The sequence below is a fragment of the Cryptotermes secundus genome, unplaced genomic scaffold, assembly GCF_002891405.2.
Source record: "Cryptotermes secundus unplaced genomic scaffold, Csec_1.0 scaffold181, whole genome shotgun sequence".
Lineage (NCBI taxonomy): Eukaryota > Metazoa > Arthropoda > Insecta > Blattodea > Kalotermitidae > Cryptotermes > Cryptotermes secundus.
In genome coordinates this window covers 1,665,209-1,691,195 of record NW_019723906.1, presented here as the reverse complement: position 1 = coordinate 1,691,195, position 25,987 = coordinate 1,665,209, and the positions used below count along the sequence as shown (strand labels likewise).

The 25,987-nt window shown below is 43.0% G+C and overlaps 2 protein-coding genes across 3 annotated transcripts in view; one reads left to right on the top strand and one right to left on the bottom strand.

Moving 5' to 3' along the window:
- The window catches only part of LOC111861977 (mucin-5AC), a 198,007-nt gene that overhangs the window by 9,122 nt on the left and 162,898 nt on the right, over window positions 1-25,987 (top strand). The window lies entirely within an intron of this gene.
- LOC111861978 (free fatty acid receptor 4) overlaps window positions 13,797-25,987 on the bottom strand; it is a 16,275-nt gene continuing 4,084 nt past the window's right edge. The window contains exons 2-3 of the mRNA XM_023846973.2: window positions 24,562-25,802; window positions 13,797-16,021 (exon numbers count right to left, since the gene is read on the bottom strand). Coding sequence (XP_023702741.1) covers window positions 14,981-16,021; window positions 24,562-24,942 — 1,422 coding nt within the window. The 5' untranslated portion in view covers window positions 24,943-25,802 and the 3' untranslated portion in view covers window positions 13,797-14,980. The remainder of the gene's footprint in view (window positions 16,022-24,561; window positions 25,803-25,987) is intronic.

Here is a 25,987-nt window from a genome sequence, read left to right as displayed (position 1 = left end):
GCTTGAGCTATGTCGCGGCCGACAGCGCGAATTAGTCAGATGTGATTACAATAAGACTCGAATCCTTGTAAGTTGGCGTTTGAAATTTCGGACAGATGGCTGACAAAGCAGGCTCAGATTTCTCAAGATATTCTTCAATTCTTCCAAGGTAATGCAGGATCAGAATCGTAAGAATCCTCGTATCCACTTCATTTACTATCATTTAGCATTTACTATTCGAGCTGTGCAATTTCGGTAATTGATAGAGCGCCGTTAAAAGTAATGCAAAAGGTATACACCGCAATTCGTATACGCTTATATGTAAAAAGGTATTCCTTACTCCACGGTTTCAGAAAAAAGGAAAAATCTGTCAGGTTCTCTGAACTCAGGTTTTCATCCAGTGTTTGCCTCCCATGGTTTTCACTCCTGTTTCATGTTCAGAACTCACCATGAGGCAGGCAACGTTGCCTGAGATTTCCCATGGACTCCCTCAGTTCCTGCAAACAAGAATCGCGATACACCACTGAACAGATCGTGTCGCTTCCTACCACATCCTTCCCAGTTCATAACATGTAAATAATCCTCCCTTTCACCGCTACATAACCTAGACAGTTGTTAAACAAGTGAAAAGTAAAGTTGTCCCTGTGCTTAACAAATTAAGTTGTACGCCATGAAGATGTACTCCTATGGGGGAGTGGATGTATAGATCCATATATTCTTGACCTCGGCACTAGTTGGAGGTGAGTGGTCAGCTTCACGCCCCGGCCGCTTTACCCATGGGGAAGGAACCCCCGATATTAATAGGATAGGACGACGAATGGGCCCCAGAACCGGTCTGGACGACGTAGAGAAGAGAAAAATCTTGCCTGTACCGGGACTCGAATGCCAAACCCTCGGCCGTCCAGCCCGTAGCCAGTCGCTATGCCGAGTGCGCTATATAAGCCAAAAATCTGTCAGCGAGTTACAGAATTTCATGCACTTAATTTGTTTTAGCTAAGGTTTCGGTGCAGTGTAACGCATTTCCGGACGTAGTGATGAAATGTTATGGTTCCGCTAGACAGTGGTACGGAGTTTCGTGGCCAGCTGACCAAGTGCTAAATGAAAGGAAGCAAAAGACTGTACATCATTTACTTACTTACCTAGTACAGGTATTTTCCTCGTATTGACAGTAGACTGTGCTTTTTAATTACAATCATATGAACTTTATTCACTAAAACCTGAATTTTAAAAGTATTATTATTAGTTTGCTACCCTGTTAACTTTTAATCTGCCCCTCTCCAAAAATGAATGAACAGTGATAGCTGAGTCGGTACAGCGACAGGCTACGGGCTGGATACTTTTCTTCAATACTGTAACCAAATGACTGTGCTGGCGATGACTAGCAGCAATTTAACCGACCGACAGACCGACCGAACGACGGAGTTCTTAGTCAGTAGAGAATGTGAGTTAGTTGTGGTCGGGATTCGGCAGTTGGTTGCAGATGGGATGTCCCGGCTGGCAGAGGTGTGAGCACGGAAACGGACGTTGTTAGGAGCCGTAACTAGGCAAAGCCTAGTGAAGAATATAAGAGGCTGAGAGGACTAGTGCTTGCTGTAGAGATTTGTACAGTGTAGTCACGAGTTATAAGCGTCCAACAAATACAATAATCAGTCCAAACCTCGTGTCTAGTCACTAACACGTGACAATATGTAACAAATATGCAGGGAAGGCATTATTATTCAGACTGCAAAATAAGAAAGCGCTAATATCGACATAACGCGAATCGAACTCTGTTGTGTGAGGTGGAAGCCCAGCAGAGAAAACACAGGGCGGCTATCACATGCATCCGGGCTCAGTGTATTTAATATGTTTCATACGAAAGGCAATGATTGGGTTAGAAACACGTGTATTTATGTTACAGCCAGATGATCCAGCAGTTTCCTCCAGACAATTAAATGACATCTTTCATCAAAGATCATAAAATCAAGAAGGAAACTGTTGGTAGCAGAATCGATATAATCAATCTTCTGGCAGAATGATAAACATCTGAAACTTCGAAACAGATTAAATATAAACTTCACTGCCTGTATTATATTGGCCTAAAAGTAAACACAGATAAAACTAAACATAAAAATTTGAATCTACACCAGAATTATCAAAAAATCATAGAAGTCTTGCTTAAAATTAGTCTATATGAAATAAATAATAAATAATTAAACTTTTTCACTGGTTTCGTACATGGAACATGCGAACCAACAGATGATCACAGATGATTTCTTAAACGCGTGTAAGTTTTTCGAACTTCGCGCAAAAATCCCATATTTTTATCATCAGTAAGATTTCAGTCTCAAAAATTCCTATCTTCCCACGGTCCACATCAAACGAGTTTACTCAACACAGCAGTCCGCGGACCGTACCTTAATACAGGCTGAATTGTTCTTCGGTTTTCAACATAGCTCAGTCGGTATAGCGACTGGCTACGGGCTGGAGGACGTAGGAGTCGGAGTTCGAGTCCTGGTTGGGCAAGAATTTTCACTTCTCAATGTCGTTCAGACCGGCTCTGGGGTTCTCACAACCTCCTATACAAGAGTACCGGGGGCTCTTTCCTCGGGGGTAAAGCGGCCGGGGCGTGAAGCTGACCAATCACCTCCGACTAGTGCCGAGGTCAAGAAAATGTGGATCTATACATCTTCATGGCGTATTGCTTAATTAGATAACACAGAAATAACTTTATCTTTACATTTTTCAACAAGATGAATTTCGTTAAATCTTCAGGAGTCGTAATATTTATGTGCTTTTGTAAGACGTCATTATTTTAAATTTATTATCACCAAATGGGTTAACGTAGCAATAAAGCTCTTAATTCGTAATAGGGTGATGTTGGGTTCGAATCTCGGCCGGGCTATCGACTATCATGACTGAGAATTTCCTTGGCTTTCCTCAGCTTCCTTAGGCAAATTCTGCAGTAGTACCTCCATTACATCACAGCTTCTTTCGGAACCTTTTCAAATCGTCCTTAATCTGCCAATTATCCTTTCGACCCTGTATGTTCTAGGTTCTGAAAGCGTCGTTAAATAACACAAACGGAAACATAATTCGTTATACAGTGACATGTAGACCCATTGCTAGGCAAAAACTCGGTAAACACATTCCCGCGACAACGAATACGCAGGCAACAATCGGATAACTTCCGTTTCTATGCAATGACGCTGTAAATACAACAGTAGAGGAAGTGATGTTTTCTATGTGGTACGTATATATCCATTGTTGGGCAACGGACGTATTTTCCGTGAGGTCCGGCCTGAGTCTATATAATGAGAAGCCAGCAATTGTTGACAGTTATCCCGTGTGGAGGCGGGATCGAATACCTCCAACGTGACCCTGCGAGTCGTAGGAGGCGACGAAAAAGGAAGTCTCAAATCTGAGACAGTAAAATATGGTCACGAATACCAAGGGACTCGGAGTTGCGCTGGCAAGGCCCAGCAGCATATACAAAATACAGACCTCTCCTTTCGTCAGAGAGGGCGTCCCACAAAAACAAGACCGTAACTGTCAAACAGCAATAAATATCTGGTCATGAGCCCCAGATGGGGTTCGACACCAAGACCTACTGACTGACTTACCGTCAGTCGCAATGTGACTTTTGTTGAGTTTGTTGAGTTGACAGTTGATATGAGGGTTCAGCCGTGGAATGTTCATCAGGGGGCAACGGAAACGGAAGAATTAGAACCACGAAACGTCTAGCGAAGGCATTGCAGAGGAATAGCTATTGTTCAGAGCTGTTAGCACGTGAAGACTAGTGAAAGTAGACTGAGAAGTCTTAGTGTTGAGTGATTTTTAGTGTGGAAATCAGCTATACCGTAATAGTTTTTGGTAGTTTTGGTAGTGGTGAATAAACCTATTCATCAATCCAAACCTCGTCTGTGGTCACTAATACACGTGATAATATATTTGTCTTGAATTTCATCTGGATTATAGTCCGTTCTACTCATATGTGGTGTTAATGTATTTTCCTTCGGAAATCATTTTATGTGTCTTCTAACATCTCATTATAAGCGAAATCTCTGATGGAAACCGATTCGTACATCTTGTGCCGCTGTCATTCTGTCATTTTAATGACAGATTCATGTAACTTTCTTCATAATTTCACGTCAGATTCCTTGATGATGTATTTCAGAAACCCAATTGAAAAGCAATCTGATTGTAAAATCACTGGGCAGTTACACGAACGAAGACAGAAATCTCTACNGCATTCAAGGTTACTCTTGGCCTTGTTCGAAGTTACGTGATACTTGCTATATAATTTTCAGTTTCTGTGAAAACAGTCTATATAATATTTATCATGGTAAAATTAGTAATATTCACGCCTACACTTCCAGTTGCTTATCTATTCTGTCTCTATCTAAACATCGAGCAGCGGAATTCACGTTGTACGGTAGACCCTCGATTCAAGGAGGGGCATCGAGAAACAGGAAAAGAGAAAGTGATGTATTAAAAAGAAAGTTAAAGTTTCCCCTGTGCTTAATCAATTAAGCACCACAATACGAAGATATGGGGGAGTGGACATACATGTAGGGCCTTCATTCTTGACCTCGTCACCAGATACGAGTGATCAGCTTCAGTCCCCAGCCTTCTAACCTCCGGGGAAAGAACCCCTGGTACACATTTGATAGGAGGGTGGGTAGGGCCCAGAGCCGGTGTGGATGCTATGAAGAAGAGACCCCTCTGTCGTCCAATCTGTAGCCAGTCGCTATCCCAGCTCCTATCTCCGCCAAGAGAACTTAAAAGTCCGACATAAATTTATATCGTTATTTCCGCAACTGACGCCGGAAGCAGCGTCATCAGTAGCGACTTGAAGCACAGAGCAAATGATGCTCGAGATGGTTCATGTTCGTATAGCAACAGGCGTGACCAGAGTGGTTTGAACGGCTATTGTACTGCGATGTGGAAAGAAAATGGAGAAACTACCACATTATCACTTTTCCTGGATAGTCTCTTTCCAAAAACATAGATACCATGTATGCGATAGAGGGGCGGATAGAAATGACCATAAGACGAGGAAGAAAGATGCTGGATGACCTTGGGGACAGGAGGAAGCTCTAGATCGCATTAAGTGGAGAAACTGTTTTGGAAGAGACTGTGGACCTGTCGTCTGACAGATTACTGATGAATGAATGAATTTCCGCAACACATATTTTTTCCCTCCATCAAACCTCGAAGCATGCATGCCCTGTGTTAATAGTTTCATTATTATATGTAAGGTTTCAAGTGCGAGGTTCGTCTGTTTCAATAAGAAGCCTAAACGTTGTGACGTTAGGCTGCAATCCGAGTCCTGCCAATGTGAGCTGGCGTCTTCATCACTAGCTTCAGGCAGCTGGCTCATGGGACTGAAACAGCAAGAAGACATTTCCCCGAAATTTGAATGCGGTCGGGGGCGTGCTATTGACAATTCGTACCCAGTGCTGAGGTATGACGGTGGGACCGCTGGTACAGGGATTCCCATTTGAGACAACCGAAACTCAACATCGGATCACTGCGCCATATGTTTGTCTGATGTCATTAGAAAAGGATGTCAGAACCTTGACTTGCGGGTAATCTACAGACGCAATGTTTCAGCCCAGAGAAATTAAACCGTATTTACGACTCAGACAGGCAGAAAAATTACATCCCATCTTCAAGGTTGATTAGTATAGGATAGTGGATTCACTGATGTTTGTCAGGGCGAATATAAACAGTATTTCCTATTTTATACGAAGCTCATGACAGAGAATTAGAAATGTTCTTGGTCGACTTAATCTGAAATACTTTGTTTATTTAAAGCAAAAGCCAAACACAGAACGTCTGTCTGTATAGCTTCACATTTGTCCCGAAGTTACGTTCGAGTGTATGGGTGCAAGGTTTGTTTCTGTGTGCGCCAGGATGTGTATGTAAGATTTAATAAAATCGAGTATCATTCTACAGGGTGTCCCACAAGCCTGAAACCATACGTAATACTGACATTTTGATTTCTTTTTGGCGCTACAGCCCTAATTTTGGCCTTGGCCTACCTCCATGATACTCTCCGTTTCACTTCGGTTTACTGGATCTTAGACATTCGGTAGGACTCCTTGGATGGGTGATCAGCTCGTCGCAAGGCCTCTACCTGTACACAAACAAAGGAAAACGCACACATACACACAAACACTGACCATCTATGCCCTGAATGGGATTCGAACCCACGATCCTGGCTTCCGAGGGAGCGAAGAGATTGCATGCCTTAGACCTCTCGGCTACCGTGACCGAAGACATTTTGATTCAGTAATAACTCGGCGTGGATTTTTTTTTGGGGGGGGGGATTGATGTCACTCTCTGCCCTTGAAGATGCCATCGCGTGTTGTCCGATACTTGTCGGACACCTGAGTTCTAAAGTGTAATTCTGACAGAGTTTACGGCCACAATATCCAGATGGAGACAGGATATCGCTGTCAGCAACGTGATTTGGTGCGAGCTGGATGATCGAGGTTCGACCCCTCAGCAGACACAGGTTTTGTTTATTTTTGCCAATGAATGCAGACCGGCTTTGGGACTCAACAAGTCTCGCACAAAATGGGTACCAAGGACTATTTTTCTCGCCTGATTTTAAAGTTAAGAAATCGGAGAAACTCCACTCCGTCATACGCCTTCAAGGTGTGCTGCATAAGCACATGGACGGTTTTGTTGGGATAAGTCTCTTCAATACAGAATTTTAAATATGCGGAGTAGTTTTGGACACGAAACAGACAGGCACGATATTCCTGTCATGTGTTGTTCATGGCCGGTTTCTTCAGAATCGGCCACTGGTTCTTATCCTGAGCCAGACGAATCCATGTGATGTATGAGGTTACGGATGTGACTATTAAGGCTTATACTTTTCTGAGATGTAGCACCATATAGTCTGGTAGATTGTTAACGAACATATTGCAGGAACACGGTCTCCCCATTTTCAGAATAGAGCCGATGATGAAAAGAGGTTAAGTCTATAATTCCCATCTTCTATAGCAGGTCTACTTCTTTGAAGCTGTTCTTAATCTTCTATCCTGAAGAAGACTGCAGCAAGTTCGCCCGAAACCTTGATGCACTTCTATTCCAAACTCCACAGAGTCACATATCAGAAGAGAGTAAACTTGAGATGAAACCATTCCCCTTCTTCATAATTATTTAATATACACTTTAACGTTATCCTCTCATATAAGCCTTTGTCGCCAAAGTGGTCCTCTGGTTTTCCGATTAAAATTTTATATACATTTTTATCTATCCTATGCGCTATACATGGAAACATTTATTTTGGTCTTCAAATTAAATAGTAGATTTTCATTAAATTATAGCGTTTATGTACAGATCCTCTCACCGGGTGTAAGTATAGGCTAAGTTTCCTGTTTAAAAATCCGACAAGAGGTGTTGATGGATATCAGATATCGTCGAGCACATAGCAACATACTTAACAAACAACAAAACCGTGGCTTGTAGTCCGCAAGCGAACTATACCGAACGAGCGACCGCCGCTTGTCAGTGAAATTAGTGCCAACTTTTGCGGATAGAGGATGTCACGTGGTCAGCGCAACGAATCCCCATGGAAACGTACTTAACGCGAAGCTACAAGTTCAACTACTATTCTACAGGCTAACAAACATAAGAACAGAACAGTGTTGTATCTTTTGGGATATAATGCAGTGCAATTCGGCGAAAGCCAAGCAAGACACAGGCGAAATGATTCTCTGAAACTTCAGTCGAATTTCACCGGAGCACACGGCATTATATCCCAGGAGGTGGAAATATTCGTAGCAACTGCTGTGATAACCTCAGACCGAACGTAAAAATAAAGGTTTCAAATAATGTAGCATTCCTTAAAATATCAAAAATGGAAAAGTATAATCCCAGCTTTCCACACGTGTCTTAGTAAAATTTTAGAATGTGTAGCCAGTATCGGGCCTACTGTCTCCTTCACGCCAATCCAAATGCCATACTGCTACTTGCGCTGTTCGGGTGGGAAAACTGGTAAAGCAGCAGAGGTGACGTAAACATGCGTATATTGCAGACACAAACCTGTTGATGGAAAGCTAACGCTCTTTCACTTTGTACAGGATCAGAAATTAATTTTCTTTGTATTTCATTAAATAAATATTCACTGTAAACAAAATATTTACGTCGAAATACGCCGTGGAAGGGGTCCTTAAACTGCTTGGATTGCGCATGACAATTTTCTCGTCTCTACTGGTTACTCTGCCCGGTTCTTTCGTTGTGGACTGTTTGGTAAAAAGGCAAAGTTGTCCCTGTGCTTAATTACGACATGAAGGCGTATGGGGGAGTGGATGTATAGATCCAGTGGACAGCTTCACGCCCAGGCCGCTTAACCCTGGTACCCATTGGATAGGACGTTTGGTGGACAAAAGAGCCGTTCTAGACGACTTGGAGAAGAGAAAATTCTTGACCCTACCGGGGAATCGAACTCCCACCCCTCGGTTGTCCAGCCCGTAGGCAGTCGCTATACCGACTGAGCTATCCAGGCTGATTGTTTGGCACCAAAATTTATAATAGAGGGGGGATGTTTCTTGCTTCCTTAAGGTTGCATCTGGCCTATGATTTTTTATCTGATTATTTTCGTATTCAAATAAAGCACTGCATGTTCGTTTCTCGACATTTTTGTGCTGCCGCTGTTCGTCATTTTTTATTGTATCCTCTGGAGTTTGTAGGCCTGTTTAATGTTGTTCGTTATTCGCATTATAATTAACTAACTACAAGGAGAAGGGGCCTTGAAGGGGCGGAGAGGCTTAACCGCTTTCTCAGTGAAGGAATTCCTCACGTTATACAGAACCAAAAGTTTCTTTACCGTGTTCCTAAGAGTCCAACACTTGCCCCATTCTGGATAGATGCAACCATATCCTTTAAAATCCATTTTAATATAATTCTCTCATCTACGATTAAGTCTCTCAGTGTGCTTCCCTTCAGGTTTGTGGCCAAAATTCCGCATATATTTCCCATGTACCCCACATTTTTCCTTTCGCAGATTATTTAACTTGTTCATTATGTACGGGCTGAGGAGTGACGAATTAGCAAGGGTTTCGAAGGAAGCTATTGTGGCCTGGTGGAGGTACTGTCCCAGCATTTGCCTAGAGGGACTCAGAAAAACCATGAAAAATTTCGGTCAGGATAGCCAGTACCCCGGCCGACATTCAAACCGCGGACCTACCGTATACAATTCGGGAGCGTTACTTCTGCACAAGTCTGTTCGGTCGTGTAGCCATCGTCCCGAGAGCCCTTGTATCAGGGCCCCCTAGTGGCTGTCACAGTCGCATATACTTGGTAGTGAAATCATATGTCAGAATATGCGTTTACAGCTTCACAAACAAAGTTCCAAATTAGTCATAGGCCTTGAATGGTTTTATGGCTCTCTTCTGTTTCCATTAGCCACGACCGTGCTGTGTAGTAATAGGAAGTCTATTGTACTTTCTCCTGTTGCCTCATTGCTGTGCAAGTCGTGAAGCATAGCGAGACGTCATCATGAGAATAATAAAACAGCTGAATTGCACAGGCTCTGTGTGTGGCGTGCACTGGTGGTCCTGCCCTTGGTCTAAGTAAAATTAGATTTTAAGCAGAGATGACCATTTCTGCATACCAGCTTGGGATTCCCATGTGAGTGGCCACTGATATTCTCAGATTCTCCAGAAACTACCAACTTATGTTGGTATATATTCCAGCGACGTTAAACTTTTCAGTGTGACTGATTTTAACTAAATTTAATTAGAATCGACCTATTTTTATTCATATTTTTTAATTAATGAGAGTTGCATTGCAAGTCATATGAAATTTTTACATACCGCGCAGTGCAGCAGCTATAGCTTAGTGCTCGACAACTGACGATGACCATGCATGGCCGAAGTTTATTGTGAATAAAGAAAACGGCAAGCATTCGTGACGGATTTATATTATATCATATAACTGACATCAAAATTTCGCACCATCGCCGTATTTGTAATTGTTAATAAATAAAGCACAAAGCATGTTTCATACATATTTTATGCGCATTTTCATGTTCTACATATACAATTTACATATCGCCATTGAACAAGAAGCTAAATACAGAAATCGCGCGGCTGCCATGTTGTTGTTTTAGATTCTACAAGAATTCCATAATTTTCAGATCTCTATACCATACGACATTTCAGAAGTTGCACGAGTATTGTTTGTACTCCAGAAGTTCGCACGGCCGCCGTTAATTATAGGTAATTAACAATGAAAGGCTAGGCTGGAATGTAGTGCCATTATATTCATGAGAGACCATCAGTTGGAATGGAGGGAGGAGATTACACGCATACAAGTATGAAGACACAGATGGTCACATAATGAAATCATCAAACTTGATTTCCTTACTCTGCATCCAGCCAAGTAACGTGTCAGAGATTCAGCCTTTAACTTACGACCGAAGATGCCATGTGTTGCGTGGTAGGGCTGTTGCACCCCTGAGAGGGAGGTGCTATGTGAGTATGAAGCAATGGCAGGATGATGAATAACGGGGAAGAACTTGTTCCAGTACCACTGTATACACAATCTCACATAAAGCCACCTGATATTGAACTTGAGGCTCCGAGGTTCGAAGCCAGCTCGTAACGGTAAAAGCTGTGGCACGGCCCAATGAAATCATTATTAAAACATTTCAGTGTGTACGGTTCCTAATAACGACTGGAGAAGTGTTGGCTTTTGGCCGGACAGTAACAACGACATACAGTAAGATGGTTACTTCAAGTGCATATGACTGGAAAAGAGCCTTTCTGGAGAAGCTAAGTCGCTCACCTAGATATTCGTCAGAATTCATGGACCCTGGGGGTTCATTACCATGTTCACACAAGCAGAGTACTGAGCCGGATGAAGTCAGTCCACACCCTTATACCTTGTTTTATAAAATGTACTGGTCCCCCATCTACGTCCGTGTTTTCTTAACTGTATCTCCCTCCGGCTTTTAGTACTACAAATTTATGGCTATTTCTCATGTCTCTTTTACGTGATACACTTCCGCACCTTCAAATTCCATTTGATTTCGTCACCTTAATAATATCTGGGGAAGAGTGCAAATTGTGAAGGCCCTCATTATCGCTTCTTTCTTTCTTCTGCCACTTTCTGTACCTCAGGTCTAGACATTCTCCGCTGTGCCTAGTTCTAAGACACCTTCAATCACTGTTCACACTCATACACAACAGGAGGTAAAGTTGTAGTTCTCTATTTTAATATTATGTCAAATATACATACATATACATGTCCCGATGAGGTCATTGGATTTTTTTTTCAATTCACCTCATCCTTCCAGCCGCACTACGCCCTAGGGTTTACTCAGCTTCTAACAGAAATGAGTACCAGGAATTAATTAATTAATTTTCCTTGGGAGTAAAGCGCGGCCGGCGCGTAAGGCTGACAACCTTACCGCCATCTTTGAGCCGACTGTCTAGATAGTGTGGGACCCTAAACGTCTCACAACCCTATGGGCCTTCACGGCCTGGTACAGGGATAGCTTTTTTATATGCATACATACGTGTGTGCGCGTGCGTGCGTGCGTTTAGGGTAGAACCATTTTCTTGAAGGACTGATCAAAAGGTGAACATTTTAAACAAACGAAGAAGACTACAAATATGAACTTTCATTATACTCGTAAATATATTTTATTGCTGAGACTTACATTATCCGGGCCGAAAATATTATAACTGATATAAAAATAAATAGTTTTTATATTTGTGTAATCTCGTTTTCCCTTGTTTATACACGCTTCTCCAACAATGGAATGACGGATATAACAGACTAGTAAAAGTGTAGGAAGTACTGCTATGAAAACAATGTTGAACCAAATGGAAGTTTCAAGCCTAGGTGAACATTTCTTATGTTGTGAATGCGGGATCTGTACAAATCTATAATGCATCTAGCTGTTATTCTAACTCGTGTCACTGAAATGAGAGCTAATTTTCATAGCAATAATTCACCCCTTCTACAACCAGGTACTTGCCCTGTGTTGTCACATTGGGAAGTCAATTCACATGAATTACCACAGATGAATATTGTACATAAACTACACCATGGTTTGAAGACTACCTTAATTTTAAGAAATGATCGTTAGAATGGATTTTTATATGTTGTTAGGATGTGTATATATTGCCAACACCAGAGAAACCTGACGACAAAGACACTGATCGTATGCTGCAGACATGGCTTGGATATTCTGAAAAATGCAGATATTGATATCAACATGCATTATAGAGAGTGTCACGTAACTTCGAACAAGGCCCCGCATTCCTAGTCAAATCCCGGTCATAGCTTGTGGTGGGAGGAGTTTCTTAACACTCGTTCTTCCACTGGCCGCCTGTCACTTCTCACACCCTCCACCCCCTTGTCTGAAATTTTTCTTCTGCGCATTCAAGGTTACTCTTGGCCTTGTTCGAAGTTACGTGACACTTGCTATAAATATCGGTGTACATGTATGCATTATATAATATTGGTGGTGATACATGTATCCATAAACCAAACGTCAGATCTGTTTAAATACACATTCCTTGTATTTCAATTGGCAAGCGTGGATGTCGTTTAAAAACATTCCTCAGCTCATTAATTATCCCAGTGAAATAAGATATAGCCAACAAATACTGCTTCTCGTTTTTTTTTTTTTTTGGTAGCGATGTATGTGAGGTAGGCATGCAAAGTAACGTTCATATAACACAATACAATGAAACCAGTAAGTCGATAATATTGCGGTACTGCAAATGTGCAAAGGCATCACGTATAAATTATTGTTTTAAGGAATACTTATACACTACACGTAACGTACAAATCATTTTGTTTCTTCCAAGATACAAAATAAAACATATAACTGCCAGTTTAATTAAACACGTGGCATGCTCAGTATACCTAACCACTTGGCGTAAAAACAAAATACAATTAGTAGTTACCACAAGGATAGAGATATTACGAGAGACAGTGACTGTGGCAACTGGTAACCCATAATTCACAAGAGGATATTCTGTAGTTTATCTGCGTGTTAAGTGATTTTAATTTGCTTATCAGTGTCGCATACACCCTTATGGATAACGAGTCATTTGAAGAAGTCTTTATCTTCTGGGATATAATGCTGTGCAGTCCGTTGAAAGTCCTCCGACGTTTCGGAGGAAGATGTAACCTTCATCCTAGGCCGCGCCATAGCTCAAGCGGTTAGTCGCTGGTTTCCCACCGCGGCGGCCCGGGTTCGATCCCGGGTCTGGTCAAGTGGGATTTGTGGTGGAGAAAGTGTCGCTGGGGTAGGTTTTCTCCGAGTACTTCGGTTTCCCCTGCCAATCTTCATTCCACCAACTGCTCCACAATCACCCTCACCTATCATCTGGGGCTGGTACAATAGGCCAGAAGTGGCCGCAGTACAAGGGACTTAGTCCCACCCCACTAGCAATAAAAAAAATAATAGTCTCACCCCTCTAGCATTAAGAAAACATCAATGCTAAGGGACGAAGACTATGTCAATCGAAAATCCAGCAAAATCACCAGGTAAAAAGCAGTCCTTCCGAAATATCACTTGATTTTCAACGGACTGCACGGCATCATATCCCTGAAGATGTAACTTTTAACAAGGACAGCTGTGAGAATCTGAAATCCTACAACCGATCATTCGGCCGTTAAGTGGCATGCTAGAATTAGTATCAGTCCTATTTTAGGTTCCTATAAAGTTTATAAAGGTACAAGAAATTACCACACATTACACCTGTAACTGAAAATACACATAATTTAACATACTGGCTGCTGTGCATCTTTTCTTTCAGGATGTATTATCTATGTTGAGTTATGAAAAGTCACAGGAAGAAAGGAAAAACTGTTTATTCATTGGACAAAAAAAAATGTAACAAATATATACAGAAGTTTTGTGATAAATTCGGGGAATACAAATCTTTAAATTAAGTTTTAAATTCGTATTTTGTACAGATAATTTAAGCAGAATGAAACGTGGGGTGAACAGAAGCCCACGTTTATATGCACTGCCATGGTCAGCAACGTTTCCCTCGCGAGTGAAAATCCTACTGAATTACCATTGACAATGGACAGTGTCCAGAAGAATAGTAGTAAAATCAATCAATCATTGTCAGAAATCTTTTGTTGCCTTAGACACACTTTCATAATATTAAAATGCCCTAAGTGTCTCGACTGTAAAACATCGGCGATAAATTTACTTTCCCACGTGTCAATAGCCATTAGAGGAACTTGAGATCAAAGATACGACTTTCCCCCAAAATAAATGAACGCCTCATATATTCAGTCCTACCCGCAAGGACTTCGTTAGTTCTAGATCATAAACGGAATAACTTATTCACCTCTCGTGGAGAAGGATTTCTTGGGAGACGATCCTTTTGTAACAGTTTTGCTCTGAAGATATTCCAGTAGTGCACTGCGAAGAAACATGTCTAGTTCAAAAGTTCTTGTGCTACGTAGCCGTGAGTTTGAGTGTGCACACTGGGCCCTATGCATTCACAAGCAGATAACATCTCTTCAAGCATTTAGGACTCAATACCTGAACATGAGCATATCTCATGCGATTGCTTTGCGTAAAATAATTATTCCGAACCAGAAATTACAGCGCAATGTTCCTGGTTTCTCTTTATTGCAATGTGCCATGTAGAAATGTCAGATTATACTTGTATTGTAAAATTATTACTTTTCCGTCATCTAAAAACAATTATGTACATTTTCACGAAGCGATACAATATATCCGTACGTTGTAGTTTACGAACCTAATACTGATGCAGTATTCTTACTCAGTGAGGTAAGAAAGCATTGAGTAGGGAGCAAATCAGAATGTGAATACCACTGCAATTTTCCTTTGCGAAGTGACATCATTTATCTGTTTGACATTGCCAAACCAATTAATTTTCCTTACTGAACATAATGGAAACTTAAATACTCCGAAATACGGTTTGGAAATACTAGAAAATATGGTCTTTCTTTCGGCATTTATATTAGGATAGACGTACATCATCTTCGTAATTGAGGATCAAACTTGCTGAACACCGCTAGGAGTTTCCACAATGGAACCAATGCTACAAGTACTGCTTTTCTTTTGGAATTTGGGGGGTACACCCTGAGGATACCCGTTGACCCGCCCACTGCTGGGAGTCCTGGACGCACCGTTGCTCCTCCCACCGCACTCATGTGGAGCCTCATTGTTCGACTTACTGAGACCTGTTCTTCCGCAGCCACGGATATCAGCACTGCCTTTTCCACTGAACCAAAGACGAGTGAAACACTTGCGGAAGTTCTCCGAGAGAACTCCATAAAGGAGTGGGTTCACCACTGTGTTCAACAACGCAACAACTAGGGACCAGATGAAGTGATGTGATCTAAGGAAGAAATTTGTGTCTTCATACGGCCGGCGACCATCTATATAGATGAGGAACATGACGACGGTGATGGGTAGCCACATGAGGAGGACCACGATTACGTTCAGTAACAGCACCCTGACCACTCTGAGGTGCTTGTTGAGGCGGAGTTCCTCGTGCTGTGACATCGAGCCATTCCGACCTGGTGACATGAACTGCTGGCTCGCCGTCGAAATCTTCCTGGTCCACGGTATCACCAGGCTGCCCACGAAACTCAGCTCGCTGTCGCGTCTCACGGTCGGGGTGTCTGCACCCGAGCAGTCCGTGCTGACGGGATTGACGACGACGCAAGGTACAGCCCAGCGGCTCCTTGTAGCTAGGAGTTTCTGGAAGATCCGTTGGTAGTGATACACCAGGAGAGCCATGGGAAGCAGACAGGCGAGGAGAATGACAGGCACAGTGAAGCAGATGGAGAAGTTCACAGTGTCGGACATTGGGAATACGAGGGTGCAAATGGTGCCTGCGTCAGTGGACTGCTCGTGGAACCAGAAGGCGACAGGCAGGAAAAGAACTGCTGCAATGAGCCATGTGACAGCGGTGAGAATAGTGGCGAGCTGTGGGGTGAGCTGGGAGCGGTACGGTGGCACCACAATGCACCGGTGACGGTCCATGCTAATCAGGGTGAGAGTCCACAGCAAGACGAAGCCACACACGAACTGCACACAGAAACCATGACAAACATTATGCAAAGTATGCTGGAAGCTGTTGCTTGATTAGCTAGAGTACAAACAAAATAACACCGGTAACGGTAGTCGAGCGGTCTAAGGCATGTACTGTCTTCGCTCGCTCGGAAGCCAGGATCGTGGGTTCGAATCCCACACAAGGCATGGATGTTTGGTACGTATTCATTCTGTGTTTGTGTTGCCCTGTGTTTAGGCTTTGCGACGAGCTGCTCATTTGTTCAAGGAGTCCTACCGCATGTAAAATGATCATGAAACAGAAAAATCAGAGGCCAGCGCCCAAGGAGGCTGCAGCGCCAGTGAAAAAAAAAAAAAATAAAAATTACATGGAGCAGAGTCTTTCTGCAGAAACTGAAACTCTCTCAATTGGTCAGGAAGTTCTCTGAAGATTCATTACCGGCTCTCGATCCTATTCCTGGGGCATCACAATCTATTTCTTTTAAGGTCCGTTTTGATATTTTCCTCCTATCTATGCGTAGGTACCCAGGAGGTTCATCCCGTGTATCGTTCTACAGTTTTTTGTATGTATTTCTGTCGTTTCTACAGTGTGAATTGTAATACACGTTGCAGGAAAGTAGGTAGGGCAGAAGGTACTATTAAATCACGAAAAATAACGTTATTAGACACGGGGCCGGATTTATGGGGGAGCGTGCTGGGCGGTGTCACCGGTGCTTCCACAGAACAGATACAGAAACCACAGATTTTATTGAGATTCGTTTCTCTAAAACCACGGAAAGTTAGTATAATAAATAAGAATAAAAAAGTTGTCGTAAACTAAATTTGATTCTAAAGGGGTCTGATGATGGTGTACAAGACACATAATTAGTTAGTTAGTTATTTAGAGAGGGTGGGTTTCCCCATGCACCGCGACCAGTTTGATCTATTGTGCTTCCCTCTATGATATTCTACCAGTCTCTATACCCTACCGATAAATGGTGCGTACCATCAGTCCCGCCGAGCAAGCGAGTTCGGCCACTTGCTTAGCGGTGTCTATAATGCTTCCCCCATCTATCAGAGGCCTTAGAGACTATTGTTGGGCGGGAAACGTCCTGGAATTTGGCTCAGTGATCCCCTTTGGGGATATGAGGTTCTTTTACGTGCCGTAAAGTTACGACACGGGACACACAGCTTAAAGTCCCTCCCGGAGGACTTGTTCCCTGAATTTTTCCGCCCTTAAAAATTCGACGACCTCCGCCGGGTATCTGAACCCGCGTACTACGAGTCATGAGGTGGGAACGTTACCTCTAGACTACGGAGGCCGCTAAGACACATAATTACTTTTTTTTTTTTACTTTTTCCATCATCCAGTATTCTAGATAATAGAAAACACGTTTTGAAAACTGTATCTGTTTCCGTCTTCAGGTGAGGGGGGAGGGGGAAGACGCCTACTCAGTTAGACTCCTTAGAAAGAGCTAATCTCGGGGCCCAACTGCGTAGGTGTCTTCCCCTTCACCTGAGGAGGAACACAGATGCAGTTTCCGAGAAGTCGTGTTTTCTATTTTCTAGAATACCGGACGATCAAGAAGTCCGAAAACCCATTAATTCTGTGCCAATTTTTTTGTTATTGTCCTTCACATTCTGATGGCCCAGGAGCCCGGAGACCTGTAAATCAGGCCTTGTTTCTACATAACGAGTCAAACAGTGGAAATAATAAGCTCTTATACCCGTACAGCACTGAATTGGAATATTATCATATGTATACTGTATTGTGGGGTAATACGACCATATACTGCGCGAGACACCATTCAATTTTGAAAGTGACTCGTTCGTCCTATCACGAACATATGTTAACTAGCGCGGTAGTCCAGAGTTTGCACGGTACAAACCGCTTTGCAATGCAGAACGTGGATTCAGCAATTCACACGCGGAGGAGGTGAGGCAGATCAGCGTTTCAACTGGCGAAACATAAACATGTCGGGAAGCTCAGATGCTAAGAAATTTCGTCCTTTTTATCGTACCCGAAGGTTCCGCCACTGGTCCCCATCCTAAGCTAGATGATTACAATCCACACCCTTATGATCCAAAATAATGTTCTCCTCTCATTTACGTCTAGATCTCTTAAACGGTATTGTTTTCAGGTGCGTATTTCTCATCTCCTCTACGTATGCTACATGCCTCGCCCACCTCACCGTCGTTTTGATCACCCAATTTTATTTCATCAAGAGAAATATTATGGCGCTTCTAAACAACAGGCACGAAGCTGTTATTGTTATTGTTGTTGTTATTATTATTATTATATCATCATCATCATCATCATGAGAACGTTATATTATTTGGTTCGAAATTTATTCATCTTCAGGATTTTCTTTCGAACGAATAATGACGTCATCTTTACATTCTCGTATGCTCTCAGGAGTGTCACGAGATTCCACCTTGGGACATCTGTTGTTCAACATTTTTATTGATGATTTATGTTTCAGAATTTATTTTTCCGACTTTTTATTATATGCTGACGGTATAAGAAAAGTTTCATGCTATAGAGTCTGCCGAACATTGGCAATGTCCACAACAATACAGAAGTTGTACACTGGAAACTGCATGGAAATTAAGAGCTTTAAAACAAATATAATTTCCTTTACTCGTAAAACTTTCCAAGCGTGTAACAGGAGACCGTGAAGCTGACCACTACTCCCATTTAGTGATGAAGCAAGCATGAGTAATCTCACTGTGGTATGTACGTATGACTCCACTCGAGCTTCATCCTTGTTACTGCTATCATTACTGCATCATATGCATTATTATTCTGTCTCTTCCTGCTCTTCGCACATGGAGCAATGGGCACCCATGAAACGCTTCGTTTCACTTCAGTTTCTTAGATAGTCGGTAGGACTCCTTGGACGGGGGGATCAGCCCGACACGAGGCAGCTACCTACACAGGACAACACAAACAGAATAAGCGCAGACAGACATCCATGCCTTAATTGGGTTTCGAACCCGCGATACTAGCGTTCGAGCGGACGAAGACATTTCATGCCCTAGACGGCGCGGCCACTGCGGTTGACACATTATTTTTAATACCAAGAAAACGATATTCAATTACAGTACTAAGCAGTATAAGGTAACAAACGATTTGGAAGTGCTAAAGATAATATAGAAAACACATGAATATGAATAATTTGAAAAGGGGCAGTGGTAATTGTTCATGTCTGCTTTACTTTTGGTCAACAGGAATTAAACGTTCATTATATTATCATAAAAATAAATAAACAGTTCAACTATTTTGGTATGGTTTGTTTAACGAAACCCATGCGAACTACGGTTATTACAGGAAGTACGTAGGTAGGGTCATAATTGAGCAACTATTTCAAGGAAATAGCGGCTCCGGTCTAGAAAACCGAAATTAACGACCGTGGGGATCCGTTGCGCTGATCACGAGACACCCTCTGTCCGCTAAAGTTGGCACTAACTTCACACCGACAAGTGGCGGTCGCTCGGTCGGTATAGTTCGTTTGCGGACTAAAACCACGATGTTTGTTTTGATTTTTGTTTGTTTACTAGGTAGGGTTGGATTTAAAGGGGAGCGACCGGGGCACTTTCTTCTCTAAAATCACGAAAAGTCTTCTGGAATTTTTAGTTATTATAAGAAAGAAGAAAGGCCATAACCTAGATTTGTTGTTGCTGACACGGGCCTCCCTCACAAGTGTAAATCCGGCCCTGCAAGTCGGCCCGAATAATGTAACGAAAGTGCCGAGGAAACGTACTGAAAATACCGGTAGTCACTCAAAGAACTGGAATAATCCTAAAGAGTGTAAACAGACACTACGTATGAGGAACCGCGGATCTTCAGGGCCGAGTGAAACTCGTCTCCACCCGTCTTTCACACATCTTTTTAGAGGTTGAAGCTATTTGCTGTGACCTTTTGTGTGTGCCATGGTCGATGAGACATGGTATTCGCAGAAGCATTACCATTATTGGAGAAAACAAATGAAGACGGATGTACTGTTCCGCCGTTGACATTTACGCAGCGCAACACTTCATTAGGGTCGAGAATAGTGTGATCCCGAGAGCGATGTGTGTGTGTGTGTGTGTGGCCCAAATTAAAGTCTGCAGGATTTTGATTGTGACAGAATTCCTGGCTCAGAAGGGACACAAGTTTAATAATTTATGTAGCACTCGTGAAGAAATAAAGGTCAAGGCAAAGATTATCGGGTCAGAAATACTGCACATACGTCGTTACATATGAATGACCTTGACTACTTTACATTTGAGACGAAATCGGCTGTTGCTGGACAGACCATTTTCTTTTTGTTGCTGAACACCGAACAACGAAATCCGTATGATGACATGAGTCGGGTTCGAGGAAACTGATTTGTCACATTTCGGCCCTAGTATGTACCAATTGTTATTTCCCTCAAGATACCACAGAAGACGTTTTATTTAGAGGTATTTTTTCCCTTGGCACTACAGCCCCAGTGGGCCTAGGCCTACCTCCATGAACTCCGTTCACTTCGGTTTTTCTAGATCTTACACATTCGGTAGAACTCCTTGGGCGAGTGATCAGCTCGTCGCAAGGCCTCTACCTGTAGACAAACACAGAAAAACGCACACAAACATCCATGCCCTGAGTGGGATTCGAACCCACGATCCCGGCTTCCGAGCGAGCGAAGACAGTGCATGCCTTAGACCGCTCGGCTACCGTGACCGGCTTATTTAGAAGTATGGTACCCATAAATTACCGAAATTTAATAAAAAACGTTAGAGCCGATTTCACGAAAATCGCCGTTTTGTGTTTATATACACATATACATATACACTACATTGCAAAACCCCTTTCTCGATATCGGGGGAACCGAAAACGCGTAAACCTGTCAAATTCTCAAAGTTTATGTGAGAAAGTTACAGCTGTCCCTGTGTTTAATTAATTACCATACCATGAAAACTTACAGGAAATGGAGGCATGTCTTCTGAACTTGAGTACTATAACAGAATCATGTGGCAGCTTCACGTGTGGTCGCTTTATCCCCAGGAAAAGAGCCCGCCGTATCTACTAGATGGAAGACTGTGTGGGCCTCTGAGCCGGTCTGGGTGCTGTGGAAAAGAGAAAATTCTCTCGCTCCTGAGGGGAATCGAAGCAGCTCGTGTAGTCGCTATACTAGAGTTCAATGTTTATGAAACAAAAGCACGGAACATGGGTATTGCATTTTGTGACGTGACAGCGGCAGTAATGACGGATCCTGTCGGACAAGGTCACGGCAGTAATGACGTGTCTGAGTGCTGAGTAAGAGCGGGTGACTCAGTACGTTAGCCACCACGGGCGTAACACCTGTCAGATGGGAAGGCTGCAATCTGGAATGTTTCTTATTCACTCTTAACATTATATGGCACATTCCCAGTAGTTTCACATGTTGATACGTGGCATATCAGCCATGCAGTTGTCCTGTGACTGGCTTGACATTCGGTGGTATGAGAGCAATGTACGTCATGCAAGGCTCTAATGAGACTATATTTCCGTGGGTTTCTGGTGCGTTCTAGTCAGCTTTTAATCCAGTATACTCAGTGGAATAGAGGCTTATTGGATTATTCGGTGTCTCTGTCGAACTGTGTAAGTCCAAAGAACTGACCCATTTAAAAGCTAGAACTGTTCCCTTTAAAAGCTGGTGGTAGCTTAGATGTTCAAGAAATTTCCCGCTCTCTGTGGCGTCCAAACATCAATTCCTGTGTTCACATGAGACTGCCGGTGCCCCATGAGTTTAATCTGACCCAAATACTATATCTCTCTCTCTGTCTTTATGTCCTATGGTAACTTTTGAATTAGTTGATTACAGAAGTTTGGCAATCACTAAGAGGTCTAATACGACCGTCACTGTATGCTTCCAGAAATCTTAATCCAAATGCTTGAGGTGAAATGAGGACATCACACAAAATACCATTTCATTAATTGGTTCAATAATCTGATTCGTAAGTGTACGAGAAAGAAAATATCTCCCTTACAAGTAATGTTAACATGTAAGATTTGAGGCTTTCATAGCGGGGTTGTGGATTCTGTCTTCTGAGATATAACGCCATGTAGCCCGTTAAAAATCAATCGACTTTTCGCAAGAACGTGTCGCCTCCATCTTCATAGTCGAAGAACAAGCCGCACAAGAAACCAGCATCAAGCAGGTAACAGACAGAACAATCCGCTTGCTGAAACCGCAGTCACACGCCAATGCCCTAGATCTGAGACAGTAATTGAATCTTCCTGAAATACGACAGACATCTCGCATTCTGTTTTTCTTCCTGAAACCCCACCCGCAGTGCCCTATTAATGTTTCTGGCGCCATGACTTTGTTTAAACACTCAGTAGGCAGCTTTGGAGTAATCGTAAAAAGGGGTGGATGGAATTGAGGTTAAGACTGAAGAAGACCTCTTTGTTTAGCGGAGATATTCAGTACATCAGCTTTGTAAGGGATAGAAGAGAAGTGTGTACATTGCAGTCGGAAAAGAGACCTGACGCGAATAGACAACTTTGGAGACTTAACGCGTAGATGGGAGGATAGTGTTAAAATGGATATTAAGTAAACAGGATGTTAGGACGCGTAGTTGATCCGTATGGCTCAGGACAGGGTCCAGTGGCGGCCTCGCATAAACACGGTTTCTTAACAGGCGACGAATTTTTTTACTATTAAGTACTGCTTTCTCGTTCTTTGCGCCACCCACCCCTCTACACTGCAGATGGAGATAGTACGTCCTTCCGAAACGTCGGCGAACTTCTGTTGCACTACGAGGCGTTGTACCCCAGAGGGCTATACCCTTTTGTTTTCCGTTGCCGCCACATACGTCAGCAGAGGCGAAGAGACCAACTATCGGTAGTCTTTCACGCATACAGTGACGCTAGGCAAGAATATGGGCCGTGATTGCTCAGTCGGTATAGCAGCGGACTAAGGATTGGACGGGTTCGATTCCCGGCAGAGACAAGAAATTCTTCTGTACTCCACAGCGTTCAGACCAGTTCTGGGGTCCACCAAGTCTCCTATACAGTGGGCACCGAGAGAGCATTCCTCGGGGAATAAAGCGACCGGGGCGTCAAGCTGACCACTCACCAACATCTAATGCAGATGTCAAGAATAGTAGAGCTATACCTCCACTCCCTCATACGTCTTCATGGCGCGTCGTAAATCAGAGCATAATGGTTTCTTTTCCAAGCAGCCGATTCGCTTCCTCTAGATGAGTGCTGGACACTGATATGATGTACAGGACGATAATATTGGTTCTGGGAGAGTTTGGGGTGAAGCTGAACTCGGAACTTAGCACGAAATCACTTAGAATCAGTGAACGAACAACAATGTAGTTGATTTCTAGGCTATTTTAACGACGTCGCATAAAGTGCTGAATTTCTGGGACGTCGAATGTAATTTGGTAGATTGTTTATGAATTATAAAGAGGGAGAAAGTTTTCGTGACAGGAAAACATTCCGAATGCAGTCGATGAGGATTTCCCGAAATAGTCGCACGGTCGCTGTGCCAACCCGCTCAATAGCAATAATTAGTCAAGGCTTGGCAAAATGATTTTTTTTTTTCCTGTGGCGCTACAGCCCAATTTGGGCTTAGGCCTACCTCCATGAAACTTTCCGTTTCACTTCGGTTTACTATATCTTACACATTCGGTAGGACTCCTTGGGCGAGAGATCAGCTCGTCGCAAGGCCTCTACCTGTAGACAAACACAGAAAAACGCACACAAACATCAATGCCCTGAGTGGGATTCGAACCCACGATCTCGGTTTCCGAGCGAGCGAAGACAGTGCATGCCTTAGACCGCTCGGCTACCGTGACCGGCTGGCAAAATGATACAGCAGTAAATATCACATTTTATGTGGACGAAATTTGGTCTTTAGTAGTTTTGTAATTCCAGTGCCATCCTTTCATGCAGCACCAGAGGGATGCCAAATTAACTGATTTAGGTAGCTACAAGTTGGAAGGTCGCGGGTTCGATTTCCGATGAGATCATTGGATTTTTCAGTTGACCTAATCCTTCCAGGCGTACTATGACCTTGAGGTCGACTCAGTCTCTAACAGAAATCAGTACCAGGAATCTTCCTGGGGGTAAAGCGCGGCCAGCCGACGCGTAAGGCTGGCAATCTTACCGTCATTTGTGAGCCTCGACGTCTCACAACCCTACTGGCCTCCATGGCCTGTTACAGGAATAGCTTTACCTTTTTTTCTTTTAGTTTGAAGTAGGCGTCTAGGGCTCAGTTCCCGTTACAACTCACCAGGTTCCAGCCTTCACTCTCTAGCCGTGCATGAGTGTGAGATCGGTCACGACCCTCTTATTAGTATTTCATAATGTAAGTAATATATCTGCACATCCAAATATACACTCAAAGAAACTGAGAAAATTTCCAAAGTACATTGAAGCAGCACCAGAACAGTGATACACTCGAAACTGAACTGATGCTGTTGGTGGGGGGGAGAAGAATGGGGTCAGCAGGTAGCGAATATTTTGAAACAGCTCTAACGAACACCAGAAGCTGCTCCCCACTGATATCCTTACTCTGAGTTCACAATATTTGTGAGCCTCAAGCTGTGATCCACTTTACCTGCGAGTAAGGCAAAATCCTGCAGGTGGCATCTCCAAGCGCCCAGTCCTGCGTGAGCCGTGTGGCTGCCACAGCAGGAATTCCCAGCGCGAACACGAGGTCTGCAGCGGCCAGGTTGAGCAGGAAGCAATTGGTGACGGTCCTCATCTCTCGGTACCGCAGCACAGCCGCTGCGATGCTGCCGTTGGCCACGACCGATGCCAGGAACGTCAACATCAGGATGCCTACCTCCACGCCGGCAGCTACAGTCCTACCAGACCCGAACTGACTGTAGAACGTGAAGAAGGAGCGCAGGCCCCAGCCGCCATTGGTATCGTTACCGTACACGTACGAGGAATTGGCGCCACTGTGCGTTACCATGGTATCAGACATCACGTACATTTTTACCTCCAACGGTTTTATTGAAAATATATGATATTTCTTATTGTGGTATCGCTGTTATTTGTTCTATCATGAATGTGTTCTCTAAACCCAATATTACCGCTCGTACTCTATATTTTATGTTCTTATGTTCATTGTTCTTAATGACGGAAAGAAACAATGTTCCCAGTCTTACATTTTAGTGACACATCTGATTTATCTCCAGTCTCTAGCAAAATCAAATGGCGTTTATTCACAGAGTGACGTATGAATTTTAACCTACTTGTTGTATGTGCTATCAACTCGGCTATCTCTGAAAATTCGCTTTATTTGAGTGTCTCAGGTGTCTTCCTGTCTTCAGTATCAACACTTCAGATTTTGAAGAATGATGCTATAAATTATTTAACAAATATGTCAATGTGATACGTGGAATTAATCATTCACTTTTCACCATAAAATACAAAGTAATGAATAATTCAAAATGACTTCTGCCGCAGCGTCACGAGGAACCTCACTTCCTGCAACGCACACTTACTGTTGGAAAAAACGTCTACACACGTCGTATTTACGGCGGGCCTTATTTGGTGACGTAGCCAGTCAATGCGCAATAAATAATCGAAACGTCGTCACGAAGTTAAGGAAGTTGTATTCATATCAGGCGAAAGTCATTGAACCTGTGTGACTCGGTTAATCAATGGTGTCACTGTTCCCTATCGATTTTTGTTCATGGCTACAAGTGCGCCGTGCTTAATTGTTGCTAGAACACGCCTACCAATTACAGTGCCTTCTGGTGCATGGTGACTTGATGATCTGTATGCAGCGCATCTGCGGGATCCATGACCCGATGAATAGTACGACAATGCAGATGCATCCAGAAAAGTCTGAAACAGAAGGCAATGACAAGCATACAGTTTGCTGAACAGACGTTTGTTAGCATTCAGATTTATAAACGACGAAAAATATAATAATAATAATAATAATAATAATAATAAAAGTAAAAAAGCAAAGCTATCCCTGTACCAGGCCGTGAAGACCCATTGGGTTGTGAGTCGTTGAGGGTCCCACA